Raw genomic sequence first — 27,268 nt, forward strand, 5'->3', positions numbered from 1 at the left:
TAAGTACCTTATTGGCACCTTGCACTTGATCTAAAAAAACTGATCTTTGCACTATTTTTATTTCAACAACAAGTATAGTGGTACAATATAGTGACTTTTTCCATTACTTCAGTGGAAGTTGTCTTATTTTTCAAAGAATGCTTATTTGGAAAACCTTGAAGTTGTTACACTTATTAATATTGAAGCATCCAGAGGGGCAACACAATACAATTAGCCATAATGTCGAGTCCACGAACACATATATTGGTATCGGTTTGATATCAGTATCGAATTTTTGGAGCTGAACAATATCAGGATATTGATTATCTGTTAAAAAGTCATTATCGAACAACTTTTTTTTCCAGTGTAATCAGTGAATGGTGACCACTTTTTCCGGTGGCAATGGCGATGCTTGTTGGCGGAAACAATTATGATGATGCACCCTCCCACCAAATTTGACATGCATTTCATAGTCTCTGAATAAAGCCAGACAAACAAATAGAGTAGATAGATAGATACAGAGATTTCAGCGAAAAATACTATGATGATTTGTCCACTTTTATCGTAGCTTAAAACCTGAACAAGATCAGGTATGGAAAAGCATGCAGTAGTGAATTACATTGTTTCATGCATATTCACAAATAGTTTGCAAATAATGGAAAGATATCAAAAATGTAATTTTATCATTTGTTTTCTGTCTGTTTGTATCCATTCCTCCTCTGAAATGATAATGTTCGGATGTTTCATCAGGTGTTGCATGCGGCAACTGCAGTGTACAGGATGTAAATCCATAATATTGTGCAAATACAAGCGGGAGATATCGCTTGTCAAAAGACATGTACCATACAGTAATGGAGCAACTGAGTGTCTGAGAGCTAGACGGATTCACTGGTGATTCCTGCTCAAATATTAATCAGATAGCCTCCGTCTGTGTGTTTGAAGAAGGAACTAAAAAGAAATTGTCTTCACATATCTGCTCCCGGAGGACTAGTTGAAGTGGAAGCATTCGTTGAAGAAAAGATGCATTCGACCTGCCCCTGCACCCGTTTGGATTGTCGAGCAGGCACATGAATGCTGATCCCTACACCTTTTCAGCTTCAAATAGGAATGATGAAATCAAACGAAAGCATGGATGGATTAATTGTTGGTGGCTTGTTACAGTATAAGAAGACGAAGTTGGTAAACAGCTGTTAAACGTGCCAACCAAAAGCTACAGATGTGTAAACAAGTTGAATACTGACTTTTCTGTTACCTGATTCATGTCACGTAGACTGAATAGGCGATTAGTTCAGATATAGCATCTTAATACACGATACAGCAACATGTTGGTCTTTTTTGTTGGTATGAGCAAGTCAGCTAATGTATGGCTGCCCTTTTGACACAAAACTCATCTTCTGCCACAAAGACTCCAGGAATAAAATAGCTTGCACTTTTGTGGAAATTATAGTATTTTACACCTTATGTTGGTGACATGTGCCAACTGCAGAGCTGGGGAAAAAATGAATCAGTGCAACCACTTCATCACCTTAGCATTGAGCCTTTAACTATGTTTATATTAATTAGAATTATCAAATATTTGGCATTTTAAATTTAATAACTTGGCAAAGCATATGGAAAATTTTGGAGTCAAATTCCTTTCAATGTGAGCCAATTAATGTAACTTGGTCTAATAATAGATTTCCCTTTATGCTGCACACCTTTAGACAAAACAGAAACTACCTTATTTGATCTCTTGGAATGTGCTTTTTAGTGTTTGAATAGATAATTCGATAGTTGATGTCAAGCAAATGCTGAATCGTGTACTGTTTGGCTACAGCAATATGTAGTGTTGACAAAGTCTTAATTTTACTGTGTATCAGCACCAATTTTGTTTCAGTGGGAGAACATGAATCATTTGGTAAGCAAACAATTATGGTGGTTTTCACAAATGAGCAGTGCTGATGTCCCTCCAGCAATAAATATGGTTTTACTTATGTTCTTTGCACTTGGTTGAAGGTAAGCTTTTGCGCTTACCAACATTGGAAAATGCATGTTACATATTTGTATATTACATATACAGTATATAGTGTGGGCTATTTATCAATATCCATTGTTTAAATTTTATATCAGTGTTCTTGAATGACAGCATTTCATAAGATATACACATTATCTTAAAGTGAATATCAGTGGATATTGGTAGTTGTCATAATTAGAGGTGTGCGGAATTTCTGATTCTTAGATTATTCGCGATTCGGCCGTGGAAGATTCGAGAACGATTCACAAACATCCAAATTCCGATTATTGAAATATGCCAACTTAAGCGGAACTAAATCACAGTCAGCGCAGTCTTTGGGACGCAACGAGAAACCTACTGAGAGTAAACACCATGCTGAACTCACGGCTCTGGCTCAACTCATGTCGCTAGATTAAAAAAAAAAACAATAATACCTGACTGCGGCTGACAGCCGCTACAAACTACGCCCACATAATGCTACGGTAGATATCACATGTATAAAAAACGAGATGCGAAATGACAAACGCGTTAGTAAACAGCCGCCATCTTAAAGCAGTAGACTTCTCTGAAAGGCTGTTGTAGCAAACCAAATTAACTTTTTATCTAAAGTACTCCTAAATCAGCAAAATCTTGACTTGAATATATCTTTAAATGATGAAAGTTATAAAACTGTCACGTGTCGAAAGTAGACAGAAGGGAAATTATGGAGTGATGGGAGCAATTTTAACAACTTTACCTGTTAATTCACATTAGATTAATTGAATGTAGTTTAAAGCATTTTAAAATATTTTATTTACTGTTTTGAACTGTTAACTTGATACTGAAATAGTAGTTTATTTAAGCCAGAGAGGATTTTTGTACAATTTGTGTAACTAATGTACGAAACATTAAAAGCAGCTAATAGCTGTGTGTGTGGGGGGGGGGATGCATCCGTAATCTATTTATAATCGAATCGTATTCTCTGAATCGTTCCTACCTCTAGTCATAAGATTATGTTAAATGTACATATACGACAGAAAATTCTGCTGACTCCTGCCAATCGCTAACTTGCCTCAAGGCTAATGATAGGCAAACGCCAATGCTGTTTTAGCTGAAGTAAGCCAAGCTGTCAACGATTCCAGGTCATTTAGTGAAACAGTTGCAGTCAGTCAGTCTCGCACACAGTTAATGATAGATGGTTGTATATTTTAGTGATTGTAGTTGTTTATGGCAGCCACTATAGTCTGTAAACATTTTAGTGGTCATCTTGTCACATCTTAAGAATATGAACATTAATAAAGCGCTCTTATAAAATGCGGACTCTGCATATGTCTATCGTGGTAAAGAATGAGCTGAGCAGAAAGGTGAAGCTGTCCATTTATCTATTCATGGATGGACGGACGGACGGACAGACTCTTATGAAATAAGAAATAATAAATAGTCAGTTTAATGGTCTTTCCGTTTCAAGAATAGCTTCTTCTCTGGACCTCAAACGTGCCGTAGTTCTGAGCATTGCTGAAATGTACTGTACATTGTTTTATGTTCCAAATGTCATCAGTGGTGCAGCATAAATTAAGTTTATAAAATAATCAGATTAAGATCCAAAGGGGCCTCTCCTACGCAGGTAAAGACAGTGGCAGGTTTTTTTTTTTTTTGTGACGTACCAGAACTGTTGGAGCAATGTGTCAAGTTGTATAGTGTTCAGAATTGGTATTGTAGCCGCTGCATGCCCCAAATGCACAAACCTGTTCACTTATAATATTTTGTGTAATTCGGCAAGTGCTGCCTCCACGAGTGAAAATAAAAATGTATGCTTGCACTGTCTTTATGGGAGCTCATGTTATGCTTTGGACTAGCACAAGCAGTCAATAACAAGCCCATAATCTGCACTGAATCATCATTGTAATGCAAAGCCAAACGGCAGTAGTAGGGGGTTAGGTCAGCAATAGCTCATTTGCATGAGACGGTGCCTATCCTAAAAAGAGGCCAGTAGTAGGTCACTAAATAAAAGGTATAAAGTATAATCTAATTCTTGATCCTGGGGTAGTCTAAGAAAAATATTTAATGGCATGTTAAATGTGTGTGTGTGTGTGTGTGGGGGGGGGGGGGGGGGGGGGGGTTATGGGGCAGTTTACATGCCGACTCTGCAACACAAAGACGCAATGACTGAGTTGCGGACTCGCCTCGCGTGGATATGGTGTCGGCGAAGATGCAAAAGTCTGAATCCTGCCTCGAAAGTGGAAGAATTCGATTGCGGGGGAATGAGGGGGGCTTGCTTCGCATGCATATCAAAGGCTACTGCCGCACCGGACCCGCGACGATAACGTCAGCACTCGTACACGTCACATTGGGCGTGTGCAGCGTTGCTATTTAACATTAAAAACTGCAAATGGCAGAACGCCGGCTTTAATTTACTGTTTTAATAATATTTTTACATTTAAATATGTTGAATGTTTTCATTTTTGTGCCTTCTGGAGCAAGAGGAAAATGCCACTGCTTTGAATAGACCCTTCCCACCGACGTCACAAAATCACGTGCTCGCTGTATGGTTCCGCCCACTTGTCCGTCATTTTGTGTCTGTATTATCAATGGTCTCAATTGATCGAGCAATTTATAATGCATTTCATGGAAGACCCGGTGCTTTCGGATGCCGTAAACTCACTTGATGCATTGCATAAAAGGCGTTATGTGGAAAAGCTTCAGTTTATCCATTCGCCAGATCCATATTTGATGCCTAAATCGATGTTTTTCGACCCGCTGTCTCCGCCGTATTTGCCTGACATCTGCTAGCTACCCTGAACTGTACAACTATCTTGTCCACACAAAATCAGCCTATTCTCACGAAAGTTTGAAAAACTTTAAGAGCTTGGAGGCTTATAAATACTTCGTTGCTGGTTGGGTGAAACAGGTCCTCGTCCACGAAAATTCGGCAGGAATCTATCTTGTGCTTGGAAAGGTGAGTTACGAAATTTTCAATTCAAAATCTTTTGTTATTGCTAACATCCACTGTCAAGTCTAATGTATTTCAAGTCGTTTGTCAATGGAGTTAGGGCTTTTAATGTTTATATGGTTTAGCGATAGCACTCTCACTACATACATACGTGTATGTTGTCGGCGATTAGCCTAGCAATGATCTTAATTGTGGTTGTCAGCCCAAAACCCTCTAAATATATATTAAATGCATCTTACCAGATATAAAATGACTACTACATAATCTGTGGTAATTGTTTGGAGCCCAGTTTTCTCGTCGAATTGCAGCAGCCCATCTCGCTCTCTTCTCTCCGGGTCTCTCGGAATCCGGTAGAACTTCAAGTCTCTCCGTCTTCTCCGTCTATCTTCTCTGTTATTGCAACCGACCGCCACACACGCCTTCACCATTTTGATTATTAATGTTAACGAGCAGAAAAACACGTCGTAAATAGGAGGAATGTACGTAGCCGTAACAGGGAAACATGATGTGTTGACGGACAATTGGGCGGCACCAGTCAGGAGGAAGGAGTTGTGACGTCACATGGGTAGGGTCTATAGGCGGGCAAGTTTTCTTCCGGGCTGAGGAACCCCGTGGGGTCAAAGTGCATCATTCACTGTCACCTTGTAAATCTGCACTGCCCCCTAGGGCCTGGCATGAATACTACATCGTTTTCATGCGGAATTGCGACATTGTTCGAATGGAAACGAAACCATGTAGATGCACATTTGAAATTTTTCGTCTTCTCGGAGAGTCACCATGTAAACGGCCCCTATATCTCATCTTTAAGAACTCTTAGGAAGACACATGTAAATTTACAAAGCTGAGATGTGCAGTATGATTGACATTTTCACTCAGTGTGAAGTTCCCAAGCTCTTTCTGTGATTACATGAGGCACGTGTGTTACAGGAAGTCTTGAGCATGTGGAGGTTACATCTTGTCACGGAGATGCTTTGAAAGATGCTCCTTTTGTCCTTGCATGCTTTTCTTTTTTCCCTTTTTATTTTACGTCTCCATTCTGTTAATAATACATGAATGTCCTCTTTCCCTCCCCTTTCCTTCCCCCTTTTCCTCCCCTGTAGCAATTATTGAACCCACCACCACTAGTGCTGTCTCAAGGCCAGGTCAGTATATGTCACTGTGCTGTACACCAAACTAGAAAAGAGGTCCTTTGACTCATACTAACCAAAACCAAAATCAGCTCCATCATATATCAACCGGCTGGCTGCAATGCCTGCTGGGTGTACAGCTTTGTTGTACGTCCTGAATTTAATTTGCTTTTTTCAAATGTTTTTGCACTTATATTTTGAGTTGGCTTCGACAGTCTGGCTCCATAGCCTGGAACCATCTCCACACGGTGTCCCTTCCATCACAACACTACCTCCGCCTCCTCCTCACTTCCCCACATGAAGTAAATGGTAGCATCATCAAAGTGGCTGTTACATATGCCTCTGGGCCAGATGCTTTTCATAATGCTGATGGCTCCCTCTTCTCTCTGGCTTTCCCACGACCAGCAGCACCACTCCCCTTGCTTCTTAGCGCTAGTTCAACGTAGCACACATCAAAGGCAGGATGCTGATGGTGGCAAAGGCTCTGGGTTTGTTGTTTGGAAGATAGAATCTCTTCCCTCTTTGTATTCCTCTTTCATTTATCCCTCTCTCTTTCTGAGGCTTAATCCTTTAACATCCCCCTGCATCCCTTCTTTCTTTCCGTTCCATCTCTTTATACAATAACCATGTGGTGTTGTGGCCACCCTGATCTACATGTGTGTTGTTGGTGGCGGTGCACTGTCAAAGCCCCCGTTTTCCCTATCCAAGTCACTTGCTCTTCCATATTGCTGTCCTCTATAATCCCTTCTGTCTGTTCCTCTTTTCTCTGTCTCTAATTGGTGTAAGGTTATATTATAGTAATCTTTTTGCTGCTTATTTTACCTTATTATTGTCCATATTCACAATCATTCAGGAAAGAATGAATAACACAGATAACATTAGGCATGGATTTCTATCAGCATGCATGACAGGATGGCTTAGAATATAATGCCAACATGTCATGAAAGAAGCACTGTGGGGAGAGAAAGTTTTGACTTATGCTACGCGTATGTTCTTACTAGAATGGGTGAATTAATTCAAAGTGGGCAATGTTTATTTAGAGATCACCAGAGCCTCTACCCTACGGGAGCACTTCTCAGTGGTTGAACTGCAATGCATACAAATACAAAACTGGAAAAAAAACAAACTTGTGTATGACTATAATGAAAACTTTAACGTTCAACGCATTTTTTAAATTTTTTTTTACAAATTTTGACAATTAAGAAAAAAACAATTATCTGTTGCAAGGTGCTACCTTCAAATTCTGCATTAATTGTTCAAGCAATATTTCAAGTAAAATGATTGATGATTTCTATTAAAGAATTTAAGAAGTAAAGGCATATTTTTACAATATGTTTGGTCAAAAGTAGTCAGAGAACTTTAGACACATTGCTACAGTTTTGGAGATACAGAGTATTAAGGGTGTAACGGTACAGGTATTTGTATTGAACCGTTTCGGTACATGGTGCTCGGTTCGGAACGGAGGCGTACCAAGCGGGTTTTTGACGTAATGTAACCATTAGTTTTCGAGGCTGTGAGTCGATCGGGTTACAGTTTTTTGTGTGGATTATACTTACTCCGTCTTCTCTACTATAATGAGGACCAACACGGTAGGACAGTATAACCCAGAAACGTCAACGGCGCGACAACGTGGCCGCCGCGAGAACGCAGTGAAACGCGGGCGTTAAAGTCAATCAGCCAACGCACACCAGTCGCAGTGCGGCCGCATGTTAGACGCGTCCCAGAAGCGGCTCAACAATACACACGCGAAAAGAGCGGCAGAGTTTATTATTTGACGCTGGACGCGACCGTCCTGCGTCAATACTACTACCGGTAGCTAGGATCTGGCAGACCGGAAGTCACTTGTGTAAAAATACGGTGGATCCGGTCGATTTTCAAACTAATATGCAATCGTAACCCACTTTTTGAGTCCATCAGATCTCGAGTGGTAGATCGAGGCACAGTAGACTAGTCTTTTCTGCTATAATAATAACCAACACGGCCACGTGTTCAATACAAAACCCTCCTACCACAACAAAACAAGTCGGAACTAATACTCACATAGGAACTAAAGTTATGCAATATAAAATATAAATGAATACTACATCACATTTGTAAAATATAAACACATAATAAAATAAATAATAGCCCATTTAAATAAAATAAATTGAAATGAGCTAAAACACCTGTAATTAAATAATAATACACAGATCCTGCTAACACAATTAAATTTATTCATTTCTGTGAGGCACTTTAACTTGAGAAAATCCACCAATAAAGCTTTTGAAAACCGTACCTAAGAAAAAAATAAAGATTCATTGAGGCATTTCATTTGTAAAATACATGCTAAAATCTTTGTCATCGGGACTGCTTTTCTCTTTAGCACAGGGCTTCTTTTTTCGTCTGAAAGGCAAATTGTTGTTGGATTATCTTTAAATACCCGCTACTTTTTGAGCAGAATTCTAACATTTCATAGGCTAATGATCCTATTGTTGAAAGCACAAAGGTGTGTTATAAACAACTAGCACATTTATATTATGCATTTTGTTTTCTTACTGTACCGAAAATGAACCGAACCGTGACCTCAAAACCGAGGTACGTACCGAACCGAGATTTTTGTGTACCGTTACACCCCTACAGAGTATTATTCCAAAACTTGTAGTAATTCTCATATTTTCTCAATTTAAAAAGAAATAATAGGATAGATGAGGAAATATTTACACTGGGGCTTTACAAGAGAGTGATTATAGCTAGCCCTTCACAGATATTCTTGGATAAAATGCCAGATACAATGTTATTAATTCACAACTTTCAGCAGCGTATAGCTTGGTAGACTTCTTTTTAGATGTAATATGTGTGTAGGACTGAGGTTTGTGTGGTATTTGCTATCATTGTTGAGGAGGAGGAGGGTTTCTCGGTTTCTCAACTGGTAAGGTGAGCTTTTGTTGACTAGCTAATTAGCATTTTCAACCTGCAGTTGTGTATGTTTTGTTGCAGTGGCACTGATCAGACCACTACTAGTGGCTCTATTGCAGTTTTAAATTGTATTGGAAAGTGTTACAGTGCCATTTCAATTCAAGTCCATCCATTCCTTTGGAAGATGAATTAGCCATAACCATAAAAAGTTCAGGGTTACCTTTTACAAAGTACATATAGTAGGTGAAACACAAATGTCATTGCATCTTTATACTGAAAAATCTGCTCAAATATTCACTTCACCTGCACTATACATTTGCATACCCTCATGCAAGAAATCATGTTGCATGGTGGATTTGTTTAGTGTTTCCATGGCTTCCTCATTAATGGATACCATTGTTTTCTATTTTTCTATATGAGGACACTGACTTGGAATAGCATTAACTCACCTGCCTATGCTGCAAAATATAATCACGTGAGGAGATTCTGTGTGATGAAAACATTAAATATACTGAATGCCTACCTAGTAACAGACCCAGCGCGACCCCCATTTCTCACTTGATGTAATGCTGGCAGAACAAATGACAATTTCACGGTCCAAAGGAGCACCAGTGAAGATCAACTCACACAACTCACTGTTCTTGTTTATACCTAACTTTTTTAAATTGAAAGTTGCCCTGCTTAAATCACACAAAATGTAAATTATTTGGATACTAGTAAGTGGCTTTCTCTCCAGTTGTATGTCTGGTCTTGCTTTGCCTGAAAAGAGTTTTGGGGAGGAAAAAAAGGAAGGCAGTTTAGTCAACAAGGAAAATAAATCTTCAAGTAGAAGGTTAATAGCGTGAGTTTATCATAACCTGCCAAGCAATTACAAATAATAAATAAATAAATATATATATATTGCTCACACAGGCCCACACAAGCAATGTTTTAAGTAATATTTGCACATTCTAAACTCCATTCATCCATTATCTACCGCTTTATCTGAGGTTGGGTCGGCCCAGACTTCCCCCTCCCCAGCAACTTCATCAAGCTCCTCCAGGCGGATCCCGAGGAATTGCCAGGCCAGACAAGGTGTGTTCTTGTTCATTCCCGGTGTTTTTTCAGTGGGACATGCCTGTAACACCTTATCAGGGAGGTGTCCACCAGGCATCCTAATCAAATGTCCGAGCCAGCCCCTACCCTACTCATATCAGCCACTTGTATGCATGACCTAAGTTGAGGGTTGTAAAATATGGAGTTTGGCCTTTCAACTCAGCTCCTTCTTTACCACCTGCCTACCAGTCACCTGCTCCATTTTTCTCTCAATTGTGAACAATACCCCAAGATGCTTGAAGTCTTCGTCTCAGGGCAGGTCCTCATTCCTGAAACGGAGCGGGCGTTCCATCTTTTTCCAACTGAGGACCACGGTCTCAGAATTTGAGATGCTGATTCTGTGTCAGTCTGCATCACACGGCAGCAAGTGTTGATGATTGTGGCTTGACTAGGCCAACAGAACCACATTAGCTGCAAAAAGCAGAAAAAGCAAAAATGAGGTCACCAAACCGTAGCCAATCAGTTCCTCGTCTTTGCCTTGATATTTCTCTGTAAAGGTCATGAACAGAATTGGTGACAAAGGGCAGCCTTGGTGGAGTCCAAACTTTCTAAAAACAGATCCGACTTACGGCAATGCGGACCCAACTCTGACACTAGTTGTATTGGGACCAAACTGCCTGTTAATGGGGGTTCAGTACCCCATACTCCTGGAGCGCCTCACGACTCCCTGAGGGACGTGGTCAAATGCCTTCTCCAAGTCAAAACACATGTACATTGTAGTTTGGTTGGGTTAAATCCCATACCCCCTCAAGTACCCTGCTAAGGTTGTAGAGCTGGTCCACTGTTCCACGGCCAGGACAATAACCACACTGCTCCTCCTGAATTGGAGGTTCGACTCCCTCCCCTCCTCTCCACTACCCCTGAATTGACCTTACCAGGGAGTGTGATCTCTCCTTAGTTGGAACACACCCTCCGGCCCTATAAAAGGGGGACCCCGCCCTGGTCTGCCAATCCAGAGGTAGTGTCGCAGATGTCTACACGATGTTGCAGAGGCATGTCATCAAAGGCAATTCCACAGCATCCATCCACCCCCAGGGTGTTGCCACTGAAGGGCTTTTTAACCACCTCAGTGACTTCAGACCCAGATATTTGAGAGCCCATGTCACAGTCCGGTTCTCAACTGCCAAAGGAATTAAAAAATGTTATTTCTAAAATCCAAAAGAAATAAAGTAAAAAAAAAAAAAAAACTCTTTGAAAATTGTCTGTAAGACGTGTAACAGACCGCGAACAGTAAAGTAATTGTGGCACATTAATTTACTATTATATATTAACTGCTGTCGAGTAATGTTTTATATGTTGTAAGAAAAGCCACAAAATAAAAGACAAATAACAGGAAGTTCATTTAACTACATTAGATACAAAACATTGAGGCTTATAATACATTTTTCTTGGATAATCAGGTGAAAATTATTTATTAGAAAAAAAACATGTTTTTATTTCAACAAAATTAATTTGCGAGAATGGTCAGTTTTACCTTATAATACGACATTGAGATTTTGTTCATTGTGAACACCTAAAAGGACAGTAGATGTACAGTATCTTAGAATCCCTTGCTCCCGTGAACACTCAATTTTGGAAGCAGCTCAAGTCCCACTTAAACCATACCGGTCACGCAGAAACAACACAGGCAGAAACTTTTTTTCCAGTGGAAATGGAGAACTTCCCATGTGTGCTACAGGATTTGGAAAATCTCTTCAAAAGCCTGTGGTGGGCAGAGAATTGACTTGGCATTGTTGAGGTGGAGAGGCGGCTTTTGGAGCCAAACGTTCTCAGTGGCAAGCTTTACGTTCAGGCTAGAAGTGGGCAGTGTGGAGGCAGTAGCGGAGAACAGGGTGACAGATAAGATGAACACCTTCCTCGGTGACCCCCTCCCACCCACACTGTGACCAACTGTGGCAGATGGTGAGCACGTTCATCCACCAGCGCACACCGCCAAAGAGCAAGCCGGGAGCGATTCAGGCATCCTCTCGTGTCACCGGCCATCACGACTCCACCACAGCAAGCGTGACCGGAGCCTAAGGCAGCTGTGACCCATCCACCCCCACCAAGCCGCTCTCCCTACAATGTCAAACTAATTGTGCCCATCCCTCCGACTGCATCATCAAAATTCAGTGTTTTTATTACATGGTCCATGCCTGTTGAAACTGTGCTATATATTATGGCCAAAACCACTAAAACGGAAATCATACTATTAAGCAATTAATCGATACATAATATTTTAAATAGTTTGGCTACATTACCACAACAGTGAGGAAAATAAGCATTTGAACACCCTGCGTTTTGCTGGTTCTCCACTTAGAAATGATGGGCGATTAAAAGATTTTTTTTTTTTTTTTTAAATAGAAATGATGGGCGGGTTTTAAATTTTCATTGTAGGTGCTTGTCCATCGTGAGACACAAGCTCAAAAAAATCCAGAAATCACAGTGTATGATTTTTTTAACAATTCATTTGTATTATACTGCTGCAAACAAACACGTGAACACATGAGAAAATCAAAGTCAATATTTGGTACAGTAGCCTTTGTTTACAATTACAGAGGTCAAAAGTTCCCTGTAACCTTTCACCAGGTTTGCACAGACTGCAGCAGGGATTTTGTACCACTGTTCCACACAGATCCTGTCTAGATCAATCATGTTTCTGGACTGTCACTGAGAAACTGAGTTTATGCTTCCTCCAAGGATTTTTTATTGGCCTGGTACGCTTTTTACGAAGCCACTCCCTGGTTATTCTGGATGTCTTCTTCCGGCCACAACCCATTTTCAAAGCTCTAACTGAGGGAAGGAGGTTATTCCCCAAAATCTCTCAATGCATGGCCCTGGTCATCCTCTCCTTAATACAGTACAGTCGTCCAGTACACCCCCAAGCATGATGCTACCACCCCCATGCTTCACAGTAGGGATGGTGTTCTTAGGATTGTACTCATCATCCGTCTTCCTCCAAACACAGTGGAATTAAGACTAAAAAGGTCCATTTTGATCTTTTATGACTACATGACTTTCTCCCATGATTCTTCTGGATCATCCAAATGGTCATTGGCAAACTTAAAACAGGCCTGGATAAAAAATAATAACAATAAATAAAATAAAAGAATCATAAAATCATGGAATGAGCAATTCAAAAATTCAAATTACTCAAGAATTATCCATAACAAGGCTAGCGCAGTCATATCTAAACCACAATGAATTAACTGATTAAGCCTACTTGAATGAGAGTCAAAACCAGGACTAGTTGCTGTTTGCAGTCAATTTAATGCCCGAGAATGAAATGATCTGGATGAAAGAGAATATTCACAGGCATATGTGAATTAAAAAATAAACTCAGTAACAGAAAAAAATCCTCTACTATATCACTTAACCTGTTCTCCTCCATGGCCACACTGCTTTTCTGAAGAATATAATAACATTCCCGCTATTTCTGTCAATTTTGAAACATATTAATTTTACTGCACATCTGACCCTAGTGGGGGAAGCCTTTCAGACAACTGGAGAAAGGGTTCCCCGGGTAAGCTTATGAAAGGGTGGAAAAAATATGTTAAGGAAAAAAATGCAGTTATACTGTACTGTTTGATTGTAGTTTGAAGGGGATATCTTATGCTATATTTTTGGCAATATGACACAATAATGTAGGTCCATTTTTTACAACACATAAAAATCTATCCGTCGAGAACTTATTGATTTATTTACAAAATGTATCATCATTTATCAAGTCTGTTCACTTTTCTAATGTTTTTTAAATAATATACCGTAATACTATGAAAGCTCTCTGCCAACCATCACAGGCATTATCCGTTGGGGTAGGTGTGTGCTTACTCCCATATAACATAAGTGTGACTGTGATTTGTTCATCCTGATCATAGCCACAAATCCCTTTTTTATGCAGCCAGTTGTGTAACCACATTTTTTCAAAATGTAAACGTTTTGTCTCTGAAATAGCTAAACGTTTACTATAGTTATAGACAATAAAAGTGAAATTAGTGGTGGAAAAACCAATTGAAATTATTTACTTTTGTCACATTTATCTACATCACAAAAGTGTGGCTTTTAAACAGGGTTGTGTAGACACTTTATATCCGCTGCACCTTTGAAGGCAATAAGGTTCTTAAGCTTGTTTTATCTTCAGCATGTGTATTTTGTCTGTATTCAGCTCAACATAATACACAGTGGCCCAAAGCAGCTGGCTTGCTGCTACCCTGTCATCCCAATGAAATGTAGATGTGTGGTAATAGCATCTAGTCCCAGAGGCTGTAACTTGTCTTTATTTCTGCAAATCACTTGACAGTAGAAAAACTATGTTCTTAGCACTGTACTAAGCCATATTGAAGACAACTATACTTCTGGTTCAAGGAACAGTAAATGCATAATGCATAATGTGTGTGACTCCAATTCCTGAATGTTTCCTACTTAAAAAAAAAAAATACACACAGGCTATATCTTGTGTAGAGAGAAAATAAGATTCAAACCTTTGCCCCAAGAAATAAATGAGGATTTAAGGAAAGCCTCCTCTTATGAATGCTGTAACATGTCAGTCATAGAACTATCAACACCCTGAAGAAACACCTGTTTATACTTTACTCTGAATGTAGAGGCACATTTTAACTAGTGTTGTTGGCAGGGCTGTCAACAGACTTGCAGGGGCCCGGGGACAAGAGACCATTATAGGGCTCACCAACCGGCTTGTCATGACAACATACGCAGTACTTTTACGCTATGCAAGCAATGACAGTGTAAATTTTCCAATTATTTGAGATGAACAGTTAAATTGTAATGTGATGTGACACAATATAAACAAACAATATCAATCTATTGCCCGTGTAGGCTACAGTACAATACAACTGAGGGTGCTATGCCTGCCAGCTAAGCAGCAAAACAGCTAAGCAACTAAGCATCCTGTGCCTGCCCCTCTGCATCCCTGGGGTTGTCAAGACATCAAACAGTGAAGCGCCTAGATTTTTTGACAGCAAAGTCATGTATAACATCAGTGAAATCCAGTTTTTGAGCAAGCTCACACTCAATGGAGAGCATGGCTAGGTTGTTAAGCCTACCCTGTGACATGGTGGAGCATAGGTAGTTTTTTTATTACTTTAATTTTACTGAAGGCTCGCTCTCCTGCGTAGCAGTGTGCAGACTGTTCCACTGCTGCTCGTCTGTGCTGTTTCGGTGATGAATTTGTTTTAGCGTTTGCTATAATACACAATGGGTTGTAAACCCAAGATAAATCCAGCTGCCGGACCCGAGTCTGTTCAGCCTTGTGCACCTGCTGCTCCCCACAGACTAACACATATCCCTGATCTCCCATCACCCTCTCTCTCCTCGGCTCAACGCAAGCAGCATGTCTTGTCGTACCACAGCTCAGTAGGCTACAAGCGGCCAGTGATAGATTCGAATCAAACTTTGTTCACGGTGATCGCAAATGTAAACGTTCAGTGTTAGCAGCTGTTGTTCACTTACCGACATCACCGTCCACAGCCAACTCTAGCCTTTATTCTCTGGCTTCTTGCCCCCCTTTTAAAAATGTCATCATTTTTTCTCGTTCACCTCTATGATCTTCATATCCTTTTCTTTTCTTTTCTGTGCACCCGATTTATGACGACTTGCCATGTTTAGAGTCTATAACAATGACATATTTTAATTTCCCGCTTCAGGGCACGTACGTAGTGTAGCCTTGAGTGCGCCAGAGCGGGGTCAAACCATTCTCTGCTAAGACAGAGGGGGTGGGGGGTGGGGTGTTGTGCAAAAAAAGGAAAAAATATAAAAATATATATTTGAACATAATATTGAATCAGACAATGATTTAAATAAAAAAGTAATATGTGAATGTAAAGTAAAATAAATTAAGGGTTATTCAGGGGTCCTGAGGCCTGGGACAACATACCCGGTTGCCCCCCCCCCCCCCCCCCCCCCCTTCGGCAGGCTTGTTTGTTGGGCTTCAGGCTTGTCAAATGTCCAAACGTAAAATCAGCAAGACACCTTAAAGTAGTCCCTTGTGGACTCATGTTGTTGTTGGAATAATCACAATTATTGTCAGCTTTGAGATAACGTGCTTGTGTGTGGGCATGTGTGTTCAGTAAGGGTGTTACGGTACATGTATTCGTATTGAACATTTCGGTACTTGGTGGTCGGTTCGGAACGGAGGCGTACCGAACGAGTTTCTGACGTAATGTAACCCTTACTTTTTGAGGCTGCAAGTCGATCGGGTTACAGATTCTTTGTGTAGATTATATTTACTCCGTCTTCTTTACTATAATGAGGACCAACACGGTAGGACAGTAAGAAACGTCAACGGCGCGACAACGTGGCCGCCGCGAGAACGCAGTGAAACGCGGCTGTTAAAGTCAAGCAGCCAATGCACACCAGTCGCAGTGCGGCCGCGTGTTAGACGCGTCCCAGAAGCGGCTCAACGCGACGCACGCGAAACGAACGGCAGAGTTTATTATTTGACGCGAGACGCGGCCCTCCTGCGTCAATACTACTAGCTAGCAGACCGGGCAGGCCGGAGGTCACTCGTGTAAAAATACAGTGGATCCGGTCGATTTTCAAACTAATAGGCAATCGTAACTTACTTTTTGAGTCCATCAGATCTCGAGTGGTAGATCGGGGCACAGTTGACTTGTCTTTGTTGATTTACAGTTGTCTTCTCTGCTATAATAATAACCAACACGGCCCTATGTTCAATACAAAACCCTCCTACCACAACAAAACTAGTAGGAACTAATATTCACATAGGAAATAAAGTTATACAACATAAAATATACAATAGAAATGAATACAACATCACATTTGTAAAATACAAACACATAATAAAATAAATAATAGCCCATTTAAATAAAATAAATTGAAATGAGCTAAAACATCTGTAATTAATTAGTAAGAATAATAGACAGATCCTGCTTACACAATTAAATGTATTAATTTCTGTCTGGCGCTTTAACTTGAGAAAATCCACCAATAAATCTTTTGAAAACCGTTCATAAGAAAAAAAAATTCATTGAGGCGTTTCATTTGTAAAATACATGTCTGCGATGTCTGATAGCCAAATTGTTGTTGGATTATTATCTTTAAATACCCACTACTTTTTGAGCAGAATTCTAGTTTTGTTGTTGTTTGTCTATTGTTAAAAGCACAAAAGTGTGTAATAAACAACTAGCACATTTATATTTTGCATTTTGTTTTCTTACTGTACCGAAAACCGAACCGTGACCTCAAAACCGAGGTATGTACCGAACCGAGATTTTTGTGTACGGTTACACCCCTAGTGTTCAGTGTTTCCTCTAGGATTGCTTAAGCAGTGGGGACAGAAATAAATTAAAATAAATACATGTTAAAATATTTAAAATGTATTTAAATGTTTTTTTTTAATCAAATATATATCTTATGTATTTTTTATTTTATTTTAATTCATTCTATAATGTTTTTATTCTTTAAACAGAAGTAACACTTGTAATACAAAGAAAGGAGATTAACCATTACCATGATGATATACCATCAGCAGTGTAGTTGAGCCATGAGACAGTAAAAAGCTTTTGACACCTCGTCTTTCTCTTCTGAGCGAAAAAATGTAACAAAATCATCTGAAAAATACGGAAGCGCAGAGCTCCGAGTGTTAGTGAAACATTTCTACCAGGGCTTTCTCGTTTTAACATATTGCCAGCTCGTTATAGCGTATTGACAAATCGTTTCAACCTATTGCTAACTTTGTTTTAACGTACTGCTAACCCCGTTTTAACAAAGTGCCAACCTCGTATATAACGTATTGGCAAACCCGTTTCAACGACTAGTTAGTGGCAAAGGCTAAATGCTAAAAACATTACATTTTCCCATAGTTCCTCAAGGTTTGGATATGCGCAGTTGTACACAGCTTCAAAGTGCCTCTCCGTCACGTTGTCATAAGCATGCAGCATTCGATGAAGGTGGAAAGTCAGTTTTCCAACATCCGACCAGGGAAAATATCATTGAAACGCCACTCGAACTGGGAGATCCTAGTCGTGAACTCGAGGAAAAAAATACCCCGAATTCACGATCTGCTTCAATCTGACGTCACTCGATCAAATGGCACTCAGGACAACATATTGATGACACAATGACGAAGTTAAATTAAGTTTCTTTGAGACGCCATTTTTTTTTTTCTTATATAGTGAATTAGCTCAAGGAATTTATAGATGTTTTTTATTCTGACTTTCAGCAAGGATGTAACTAAAGAAGGCATTTTACAGTGTAGGCTATTTATCTCAGCCGTCATTTGTCTTCCACTATTTGACACTTTACGAGAGGTTAAAATGTCTTTTATTGGCCAAAATAAAAAACAACTTGTCTCGATCAACCATGTCTGTTGTTTACATTTGCTTGGAACGCTTTGAGATCGCAACTGGTACTATCCGAGTGGGTGAAGTCCGACTTTTTTACTGCACCTGCTGAGTACAACTGTGCATGCCCAAAACCTGAGGAACTATGGGAAAGGGTAATGTTTTTAGCATTTAGCCTTCGCCAATACTAATGAGTTGTTTAAACAAGTTTGTCAATACGTGGAAATGAGTTTGGCAATATGTTGAAACAAGATTGGCACTACGTTAAAACAAGGTTATCAATGTGTTAATTAGATGTTAATACATTAAAACAACGTTAGTAATATGTTCAAACGAGGTTAGCAATAGATTGAAACAAGTTGTCAGCTGGTTGAAACGAGTTTTGAATACATTAAAACGAATGTTAAAACCAGTGTTGTTTTCGTCAACGATGACGACAACGAAAACATTCCGTCAACGAACATCTTTTTCATGACGATGATGTCATGATGACATGATGTCTTGGATGACTCTAACGTGACGAAAAGATTGCCAATTAACGTCTTACGAGACGACAACGACATGAAAATGTGCCATCGTACCCTACAATGCGTGACATTTGATAGTTGTGCGCGTAAGTTTTTTTTTTTTTTTTTTTTTTTTGTGGTGCTGTCAGCCTGCTTCCGAGCCATTATGCCATCATTCACGTGATTTGCGAAGGGCGTGCGCAAGGATCTATCAACAACAGTGGCGGATGCAAGCGCGAGGATTAATGGTCGCATTTTAACTGTAATAACTGTAATGCACTGTCCCCGTGGGAGGCAAGTGTGGCGGCTGTGGCCACACACTTGGTGGAGAAAATACCTAGAGCGAGCGGCAACGTTAGACGGTAAAAAATTTTTCCAGAAGCTTCCAAGTAAGTTGTCTAAGAAAAATAACACTCCCTGATAATTTAAAGTTAGTCATTCACATTTTATTTTTAGATAGAAAGTGTTGGAGACGAGTCGAGTGCATATTGAGCCAAGCAGAGGAAAGTTTCCTTGTGAGTTTCCTATATGTGCTACATTGAGTTAGTGTTTGATGTGCGCTAAACAATGTGGAAAAATCCACACGTAAAATTATTAAACCAACAAAAATTTGTGATAAGAGTTCTGTTGTTATGTCAGTTATGTTGAAGAGTGGTGAAAAACAAAAAGTGTTTTAGCAAACTTTTCAAATCAGCATTAACACATGTGCTGTGCTTGTAATAGCAATAACGGTGATGAATATATTCGAGTTCAATATATGTTCGTTTTTTTTTTAATTCAGGTAGCCCATTCTCGCAGTCGGCGTGATGTCACGATGACGTCATCTCGCATAGCAACGTGTCGCCATTTTGAGAGTGGGGCAAGCACAGGTAAACATTCGTAGACAAACGTCTGAAACTCATATATTTCAGCTGTGTTTTGCGTCTTTTTTTCATAAAAACGTCTTAAACATGACTTATTATTATCACGAGTCACAGCCGACAGACGCGAGGAGGGATACAACTTAAAATTAGCGTGTATTGGCCTGCAAATCTGCCATTAGAAAGTCGCAGCTGATAGCTGGATAAACAATCCAAAGGAATTGGGTGCAGTGGAGTTCGGAAACATCTACAACTACCTCATAAAGTCACCCAGTAAGTTGACCTTTATCAATTACGTGGAATATGTACTGTGTGGGACTAAGAAAACTGGTAGTATATACGGAGTGATTATTTCTGCCGTAACCGGTAATTCACCTCCAAGCGTTATTTAGCCATGAACACATCACGGCAAAATAACCAACTCCCACCTGGCCAATAATATTCCGATTGACCGATCAGAGCAGTTCACGGCAAAAGAAAAATAATGCTTTGCAAGTTGTCGGTTCCGGTAATAATAACCACTGCCTAGTCTATTGAATCCTAGCAGCTAATTGGGGCAAAAAAATCGATTAAAGTTTACTCACCAGTAATAAAATGTTGGCTTCAAACGTAAATGTGCCTGGTCCACGGAACCGTCTTCTTTTACTGTTCCTGGATTGATTGCTTTCAGCCAATTGCTTGTCCTTTTTTATCTCACGAGGAAGAATGAATTACTTCAAATGCGGCTCCCAACTCTTCCTTGTGTTACAACCCGCAACACGGCAACTTTTAGTCATTCCGACGCAAAAAAAAGACCGCAAATAAGACAAAAGTTCAACGCATTTGTACTACAATGCACAACAGAGCAACTGCTGGTGACTCGTGTTTTGCCCCCATTTCAATATGGCGACGCTTTTTTGTGGCTGGTGACACCGTTAATGCCCGGATGTCCGACTGCAAGAATTACTGGTCTGTGTATTGTATTGTTTTGCACTTCTGTTTTTTTTTCACATGGGGAGAAGGGTTGCACAGTGCAATTCAATTTGGGCTTGTTCTGAGTGGGCCAGGTGTTAGTTATTAGTTTTGTGTTGTTTTACAGTTTTCAGGGCTCGGCCTATTTTAATTTCCAAACATGTTATGTATGTTTAACTTAAGTTTCTTACAAATTGTAAGCTACATACAGTATGACTTGTATCTCCGTGCACAGCAGGAATATTATTTTACTGCATTCATTGTGTAAATCTCATCAAAATAAAGCTAGTGTTGTGGAAAATAAGTGCTTACTTGACTGTCAATGTGAAATTGTTGAAAACCTTTTTTTTTTTTTTTTTTTTTTTTCTAAAACTGCTCCGTCAACCAGTACTAGTACAACATTTTTTTGAGTTTCGTCAACTAAAACTAGACTTAAACTTGTTTGAATATTTGTCAACTAAAACTAGACCAAAACTAACACATTTTGAAATAACTAAAATATGACTAAGACTAATAAGTATTTTCATCCAAAAGACTAAGAGTAAAATTAAAATGGCTGCCAAAAACAACACTGGTTAAAACGAGAAAGCTCTGGTAGAAATGTTACACACACTGGCAGCTCTGCGCTTCTGAAGAAAAATGAAGTCAGGATTTACAAAATAACGTCGCGCTATTAGTGTCAATAGTTTACTCATATTAGCAACACTGAGTTGGCATGGTCCAAATTATCTTTAACTACCGATAGGTTACGTAACGTTAGTGGGTCATCAATATATTGCCAAATCTTTTTAACTTTTAACGATGTTGAAATTAAATGTGAAGACCGTTTATACTTCCAATGCCGTCCGACTGTCTTAAAACGTCTTTGCGTGGCATGAAAAGCGCTCTAGAAATAAATGTATTATAACTGTAGTTAGCAATTATTCTTTCAGATTATAGGCAGCGATGGAGATAGGTGTCGTCCCCAATCGGCCATTTTACTTCATTGACATAAAATGAACATAACCTTACAGTCATGGCAAGTCGTACTTTCAAATAGAGTGCTCCATTTTCAACTTTTTTTTCAAACAGCTTGGTATGTTATGGTAATTTTACTGCAACTTTGTTATTACCCAGCCCTTTGCAAATCCGTTAAGAGTTATTGACCTTGAATCGAAATGAATTAAAGATTACCTTTTTACATGATCAGCCATTAGCCAAATTATAAATAAAAACCCTACATAGTAAAATAACTGTTACGTTCACTGTTCGAGTGGTGATCTTTGTAATGATTTGATGATATGATTTGAAGGGTAAAAAACGACAGGAAGTGGAAGAGTAAGCTGGGTGCTCCATTCAAGTTTTCTTGTGTTCCTCATTCTAGCATAGCCTGTAAGTAAGCTCTTAGACACAAATGCTTCTGTCATCTATAAATGAGTTAATGCAGTTGGTGTTGTCTACCTCAAAAGTGATTGATTATACTTTGTGGATCCTAACCATGAGTGCTACCCTAAATTGGATGCTCTTTGCCGATGCTATTCGATAACATTAACTGCTAATGCTAATCACTAACACTAATCAGTTTGTGCAAGTTTTTTTTTTTTTTTTTTTTTTTTTTTTTTTTAAATCCGATGACTTTAATTTTTACTTTATGGCAATGGTTTAGTTGTATTTTTGGCAGTGTGAGAAATTTAGAGGGGGTGAATGTAAAGAAATGTGTGACATACTTGCTCAATGCATGAAGGTTGAAAACCCTGCAAATGCACGCACATATGTTTGTAACAATGTTCAATGCCCGTACTCTTTTAATGACCAGCATCCCAGACCAGGTTTTGTTGAAGTTTAGTGGTTTTTCTGCACTCTGGTTTTCTCTGATATGTGTTTTAGAGGTCTGTGTGATTGGTCACTTTCAATTATATGGGTCATTACCTATTTGGAAGTCTCAGTAAGGCAGTGGTGGGAAAACATGTCTTTGGGTGGTCACATTACTGCCTTGATTCAAATTCCATGTATAATCTTCAGAGACAAACGAGCATGGACAATATTATTTCAAAGCCCTGCTGCATTCTCAGATCACTCACATACTGGGATCCCCAAGGCTTTGCAGGTCTTATAATAAGACAAATGATCTGAGCCAGTATTTAAAGTCTTCACTCAAAGGTGTTATGTAAATAATGGATATACCACAAGGTTGAAATAAATGAAAACAATCCAAAAATGACTTTACCTGTATTCCTATTACTGGATAATTCTAAAACCATTTCTACTGACTAAAATGTTTTGATAGTACAGTAGTGGAATGAATGAGCACTCCCCACACTCATTCCTGTTTTGTTTAAACCTGTCACATGGTGCCTACGTATTTTTGTACTTCGCTTTTTCTTCTATCCAAAGTTGTCACATTTATATGGCTACTGCCTGATGATGCATAATTAAAATAAAAACAACTACCTGCTGATGGCCCAAAAGACAAGTGAAGTTTTTTTGGGGTTTTTTTTGGTTTTTTCCCCGTACAACTTCTGAATAATTGTATTTCTTAAAGCAATACAAAGAAGGCATTTAATTTTAAATGGCAACACTAAAATATTAATAACTGGTAATTGTAAACTTTTCTGCACTTGATTATAAGCCTAACTTGACTTAACGTTCACATTTAGTCATACCAACACAAACACAGACAGGTGCGGGTGTGAATGGGAGTTGGAGTTGAAAAAGTAGATCTGCACGCTTTCAACAACAACAAAATAGTTGCCTTTCAATACTCGAGAACTAAAATGGTTTTCAATTAAAAAGCTGTAGATTGAGGTCATTAATGTAAGGATCTCTGAAAACGGTGACTCTTACTGTAGTAGTAAGCTAAAAGTGCGGAAGTATGTCAAGTGGCAATTACAACATAGTCGGCTTGGACAACTGTGTCCTTGGGTTTGCAAGTCACCCCCGGCTAATGGCAGTATGAATACACGAACTTATGAAACATTCATCAGAAAGGACCGTATCCCACTGATAAGGTTCTATTTTCTGAGCAGAATTATCCTATGAGTCCTAGGAGGCTAAAAAATACAGCATTAAAGTGCCTGCCTGCTTCACTTAACACTGTGTGCCGGCTGTCAAACCCACTGAGCTACCCACACAGATAATCCTTTTTGGAAGTGCATTTTCCAGCAGCCTTATCAGTCTATGGTAGTAAGATCAAGAGCAGTGCAAGCCCTTCTGCAACCTCCCTCCGGTCCCATGGTTTGTTTAGACGTGATGTGCTGACCTTCATTTTTGCCAAACATTAACGCTTGGTAAAAATCAAGTGCCTGATAAACAGATGTGTGCATGACTTATGGCCTACTTGACATGAGCTTCAATGGATGCTGTAAATACAGAGTTGAAGACTTGTTGTTACCAGAGATTTGATTTCAAAGTCATTTGTTCTGTCCCTAGGGAACACACCCTTTATATTAAATGTATCCTCTGCTTTCTAGTTATTCCAGTGCACATGAGTGTTACATGGTGATCAGCTAAAACATCAAAGCAGGCTAGCGATTCAAGTCGACTTCATTGAACATCACTCGCCGTGTCTTAAGACTGCATTGCATTAGCATACAGTAAGATCATGCCAGCATGCAATGGGTTTAAAGTAGCAGTATGGAACTTTTTAATTTCTTTTGCCATCCCCTACAGTTGGGAAGTGTGATTTAAAAGCTACTGGGGTGAATACAAGCCTACAAAGGCGACTAAAGCTTGAGAAGCAGAACTGATGAATACTAAACACTAAGGCCATATCCTCAACTAAGCTGGCTATTTTTTTTTAAAGGTATATTTGTGTTTTTTTGTTAGGTAGTTTAGAGGGTGAAGTACTTTTTCAAAAACTATGATCAACGTGGAGACGATTCAAAATGTTCTCTATTTCAAGTACCAGTATATAAAATTATTACCTCAATTACATCCTTTATACTTACAAATCTCATGTATCATGTAACGTTACCTTGCTGTTTTAAACTTATTTAGTCACTCCTGGTTGCAGCCTATAGTTTTCTAGACTTCTATCATAGGCGGAGATTGAAGGTGGAGGGGGGGGAAGACCACCCCCCCCTCCCGGTTGCTGAAAAATGTCATTGCATCTAATTGACTAATTGACTCTAATTGACTTGGCTATTCATGAATTTAAAGAGGAAGTTCAGAACTTTTTACATAAAGCTTAAACTGTCGAGTTAGCGGGGAGTTAGTTAGTTAATAAGTCGGTGGAGTGTATTTCAACAAATTCCGTGTGGTTTGTCGGTTATTTGTTAGTTTCAGGGTCCTGGGGTGGCTAAGCTAGCGTGAGTCCATGGTGTCTGCTTAGCATATCAATAAAAAACATATACATGCATGAGAATCACCAATGAACCATGCAAAATGTTTTCAGAATAAAGTTATTAAAACTTACCATCGCATGTCAAAAATTGTAACAGCAGCAACATTTGTAATCCAGCAGCTCTGCAGGGAACGGGCTGTGTAGGCAAACAGGGCGGAGTGATATCACATCGTTTTTTTTACCCACTGGTTTTGTTTTGTGGGAACGAAAGGGACTCCCCAGCAGACTGAGCACGAGTGGCTGAAGCACTCCTCTCTATTGTATTGCATTACGTATCTAAAAAAGAATAGTCCTTTAGAATGAAATTAATTACGGCAGTTTGGTGTGACATATATATATAAGTTAATTTTATTGCTGACATTGCGTTTCGGGGTCATCAACATCCCCCTCCCACATAAGTCAAACTTCACCTATGACCTCTATAATAAAGTACTTCACAGACTGCAGATGGGTTTCTTGATTGATAGATGAAGTAATTGGCATACTTGTTGTCTTAACCTGAGTGCTTAAAGATATCTGTAGATTTTTAAAAATGCACTTGTACATGTGCATTTATCCCATCAGTAGACAAGTACAGCACATGTGAATGGACCTAACTAACCATGATATAACTTTAGAGGAATAAGGCACATCAAGCTCTAACGAGTGACATCCTTTCCAGTTTTTGATTTTCATTGTACATTTAAGTATTTTTTTCAAAAACTGCAATCGTTCGCATAAGCTGAAAGTTTGCCAAATAAGTAAAGACCATTGAGTCACTCGTTGCAGGACAAAGAAATACATCCTTTTTTTTTAAGTCAAATCTTTTTCCAACTTTAATTGGCACTCTAGCCGCAGCGCTTGTGGTTATTAATGAAACAATTCAGTTGGAAAAAGGAATTTGGTGCTCCCAACACGCAGACAGAACTCAGTTGTGCGAGAGATGAAGCAGAAAATGGATAGCCATTTCCTTTTATGGCCACAGAAGGCTGCTGTAGAGATTCAGTCTTTGTCTATAATTGAGACACCAGGGTATATTCTTTTTCTGGACAGAGTCTAATGGTTTGTGCATTAAGGAGCATGATTGAAGAAAGCCCCACACTTACAGTAAGGGCTGTAGTAAATCACAAAAAATGGGTTTTTTTGTCCAATTTTGTTGATAGTTGTGGTCTCACACTGTGCAGTTTACATCACCATCGCTCTCTCTCATGCGGTGGGAGCACTCTTCGGCAAAGTTAAATGGAAGTAATTTTGCGGTAAGAGAGTGAACACTCAGTGGTAATGGGAGTGAGGTTTATGCTGTACTCCTCAGCCCCTCATTCAAAACGCAAGCATCACATTTGAACTGTGAAGATGATTTGGCGAACTCCACCTGAACTTGTTTGGTAACCCAAAATCTTGTGCACTTCACTTTTTACTCATTCTCAAAATAATTCTTCATCACCGTTGCTTTATTCCGATGCATGTGTGTTCCAGTCTTAGTTATCACTATAACGTGATCAATAATGCATGGTGTTCAGTTAAGTGCAACAGTGTTTTCATTAGTTGCAGCCTGCTGTATATGATCCTGCACACTTTTCAATGACATTTTATGACTGAAAACATAAACTGTGGCTATTTTCTTTTGTAAACACTTTAAGTAAGTCATTGCTCATCTGATATACAATGGCCAATATTAAGATAGAAGTACCACAACCTACCAACTGACCGCAAATATTTCAGAACGACAAGCAATTTGTATTTTTTTTTTTTTTTTTTTTTTTTTTTTGTGTATATGGCATCAAACAAAAAAATTGAATTAATTATTCCGTCATAAGCAAATGTAAGGTTTTTATATGTATAATATTTTATAGTTTGAAATGGAAAAACATGATCCTTCCAAACGTTGATGCAAGTTGAATATACTGTACTTCCCTGTTATGTACCTCGTTTTCCATCTTATCCTACTCCAGGAGTGAGGACTTGGCATATTGGTGTGGATTTTAAAATGTATTCATATTTGACAGCTGGCTTCCAGTAGATTATTGATGTTTTTTTTTCATGCAAGTGTGCCAGTGGGGGTGTAATTTTTGTAGCCTACCAGTCATATAATACTTAAAACTCTGGAATCCTTCCCACTCATGACATGCCATTTCCCTATGCAGTTGAATCTTGAAGGAGCATGGTGCAAATACTGTATGTCACTCCACGATAAGTGCTGGGAATTGCGCTGTAATTAGCATGTCTATTCTAAATAAACCTTGACTGACACAGACTGTGGAAGATGCCTTCAATGCACTTTATGCTCACTTGTTTTCCAAAGCAAACAGTATGCCAAAACCAATCTTGCCAGG

At 39.2% G+C, this 27,268-nt stretch overlaps 1 protein-coding gene across 2 annotated transcripts in view; it reads left to right on the forward strand.

Moving 5' to 3' along the window:
* The window catches only part of negr1 (neuronal growth regulator 1), a 343,600-nt gene that overhangs the window by 273,789 nt on the left and 42,543 nt on the right, over positions 1 to 27,268 (forward strand). Inside the window, exon 7 of one of the 2 annotated variants that reach the window (XM_057841144.1) lies at positions 6,002 to 6,043. The exons of the other annotated variant lie outside the window; for it this stretch is intronic. Within the exon in view, the coding sequence (XP_057697127.1) occupies positions 6,002 to 6,043 (42 nt within the window). The remainder of the gene's footprint in view (positions 1 to 6,001; positions 6,044 to 27,268) is intronic. 2 annotated transcript variants of the gene reach the window in all.

The sequence above is a fragment of the Corythoichthys intestinalis genome, chromosome 7 (genome assembly GCF_030265065.1).
Source record: "Corythoichthys intestinalis isolate RoL2023-P3 chromosome 7, ASM3026506v1, whole genome shotgun sequence".
Classification (NCBI taxonomy): Eukaryota; Metazoa; Chordata; class Actinopteri; order Syngnathiformes; family Syngnathidae; genus Corythoichthys; species Corythoichthys intestinalis.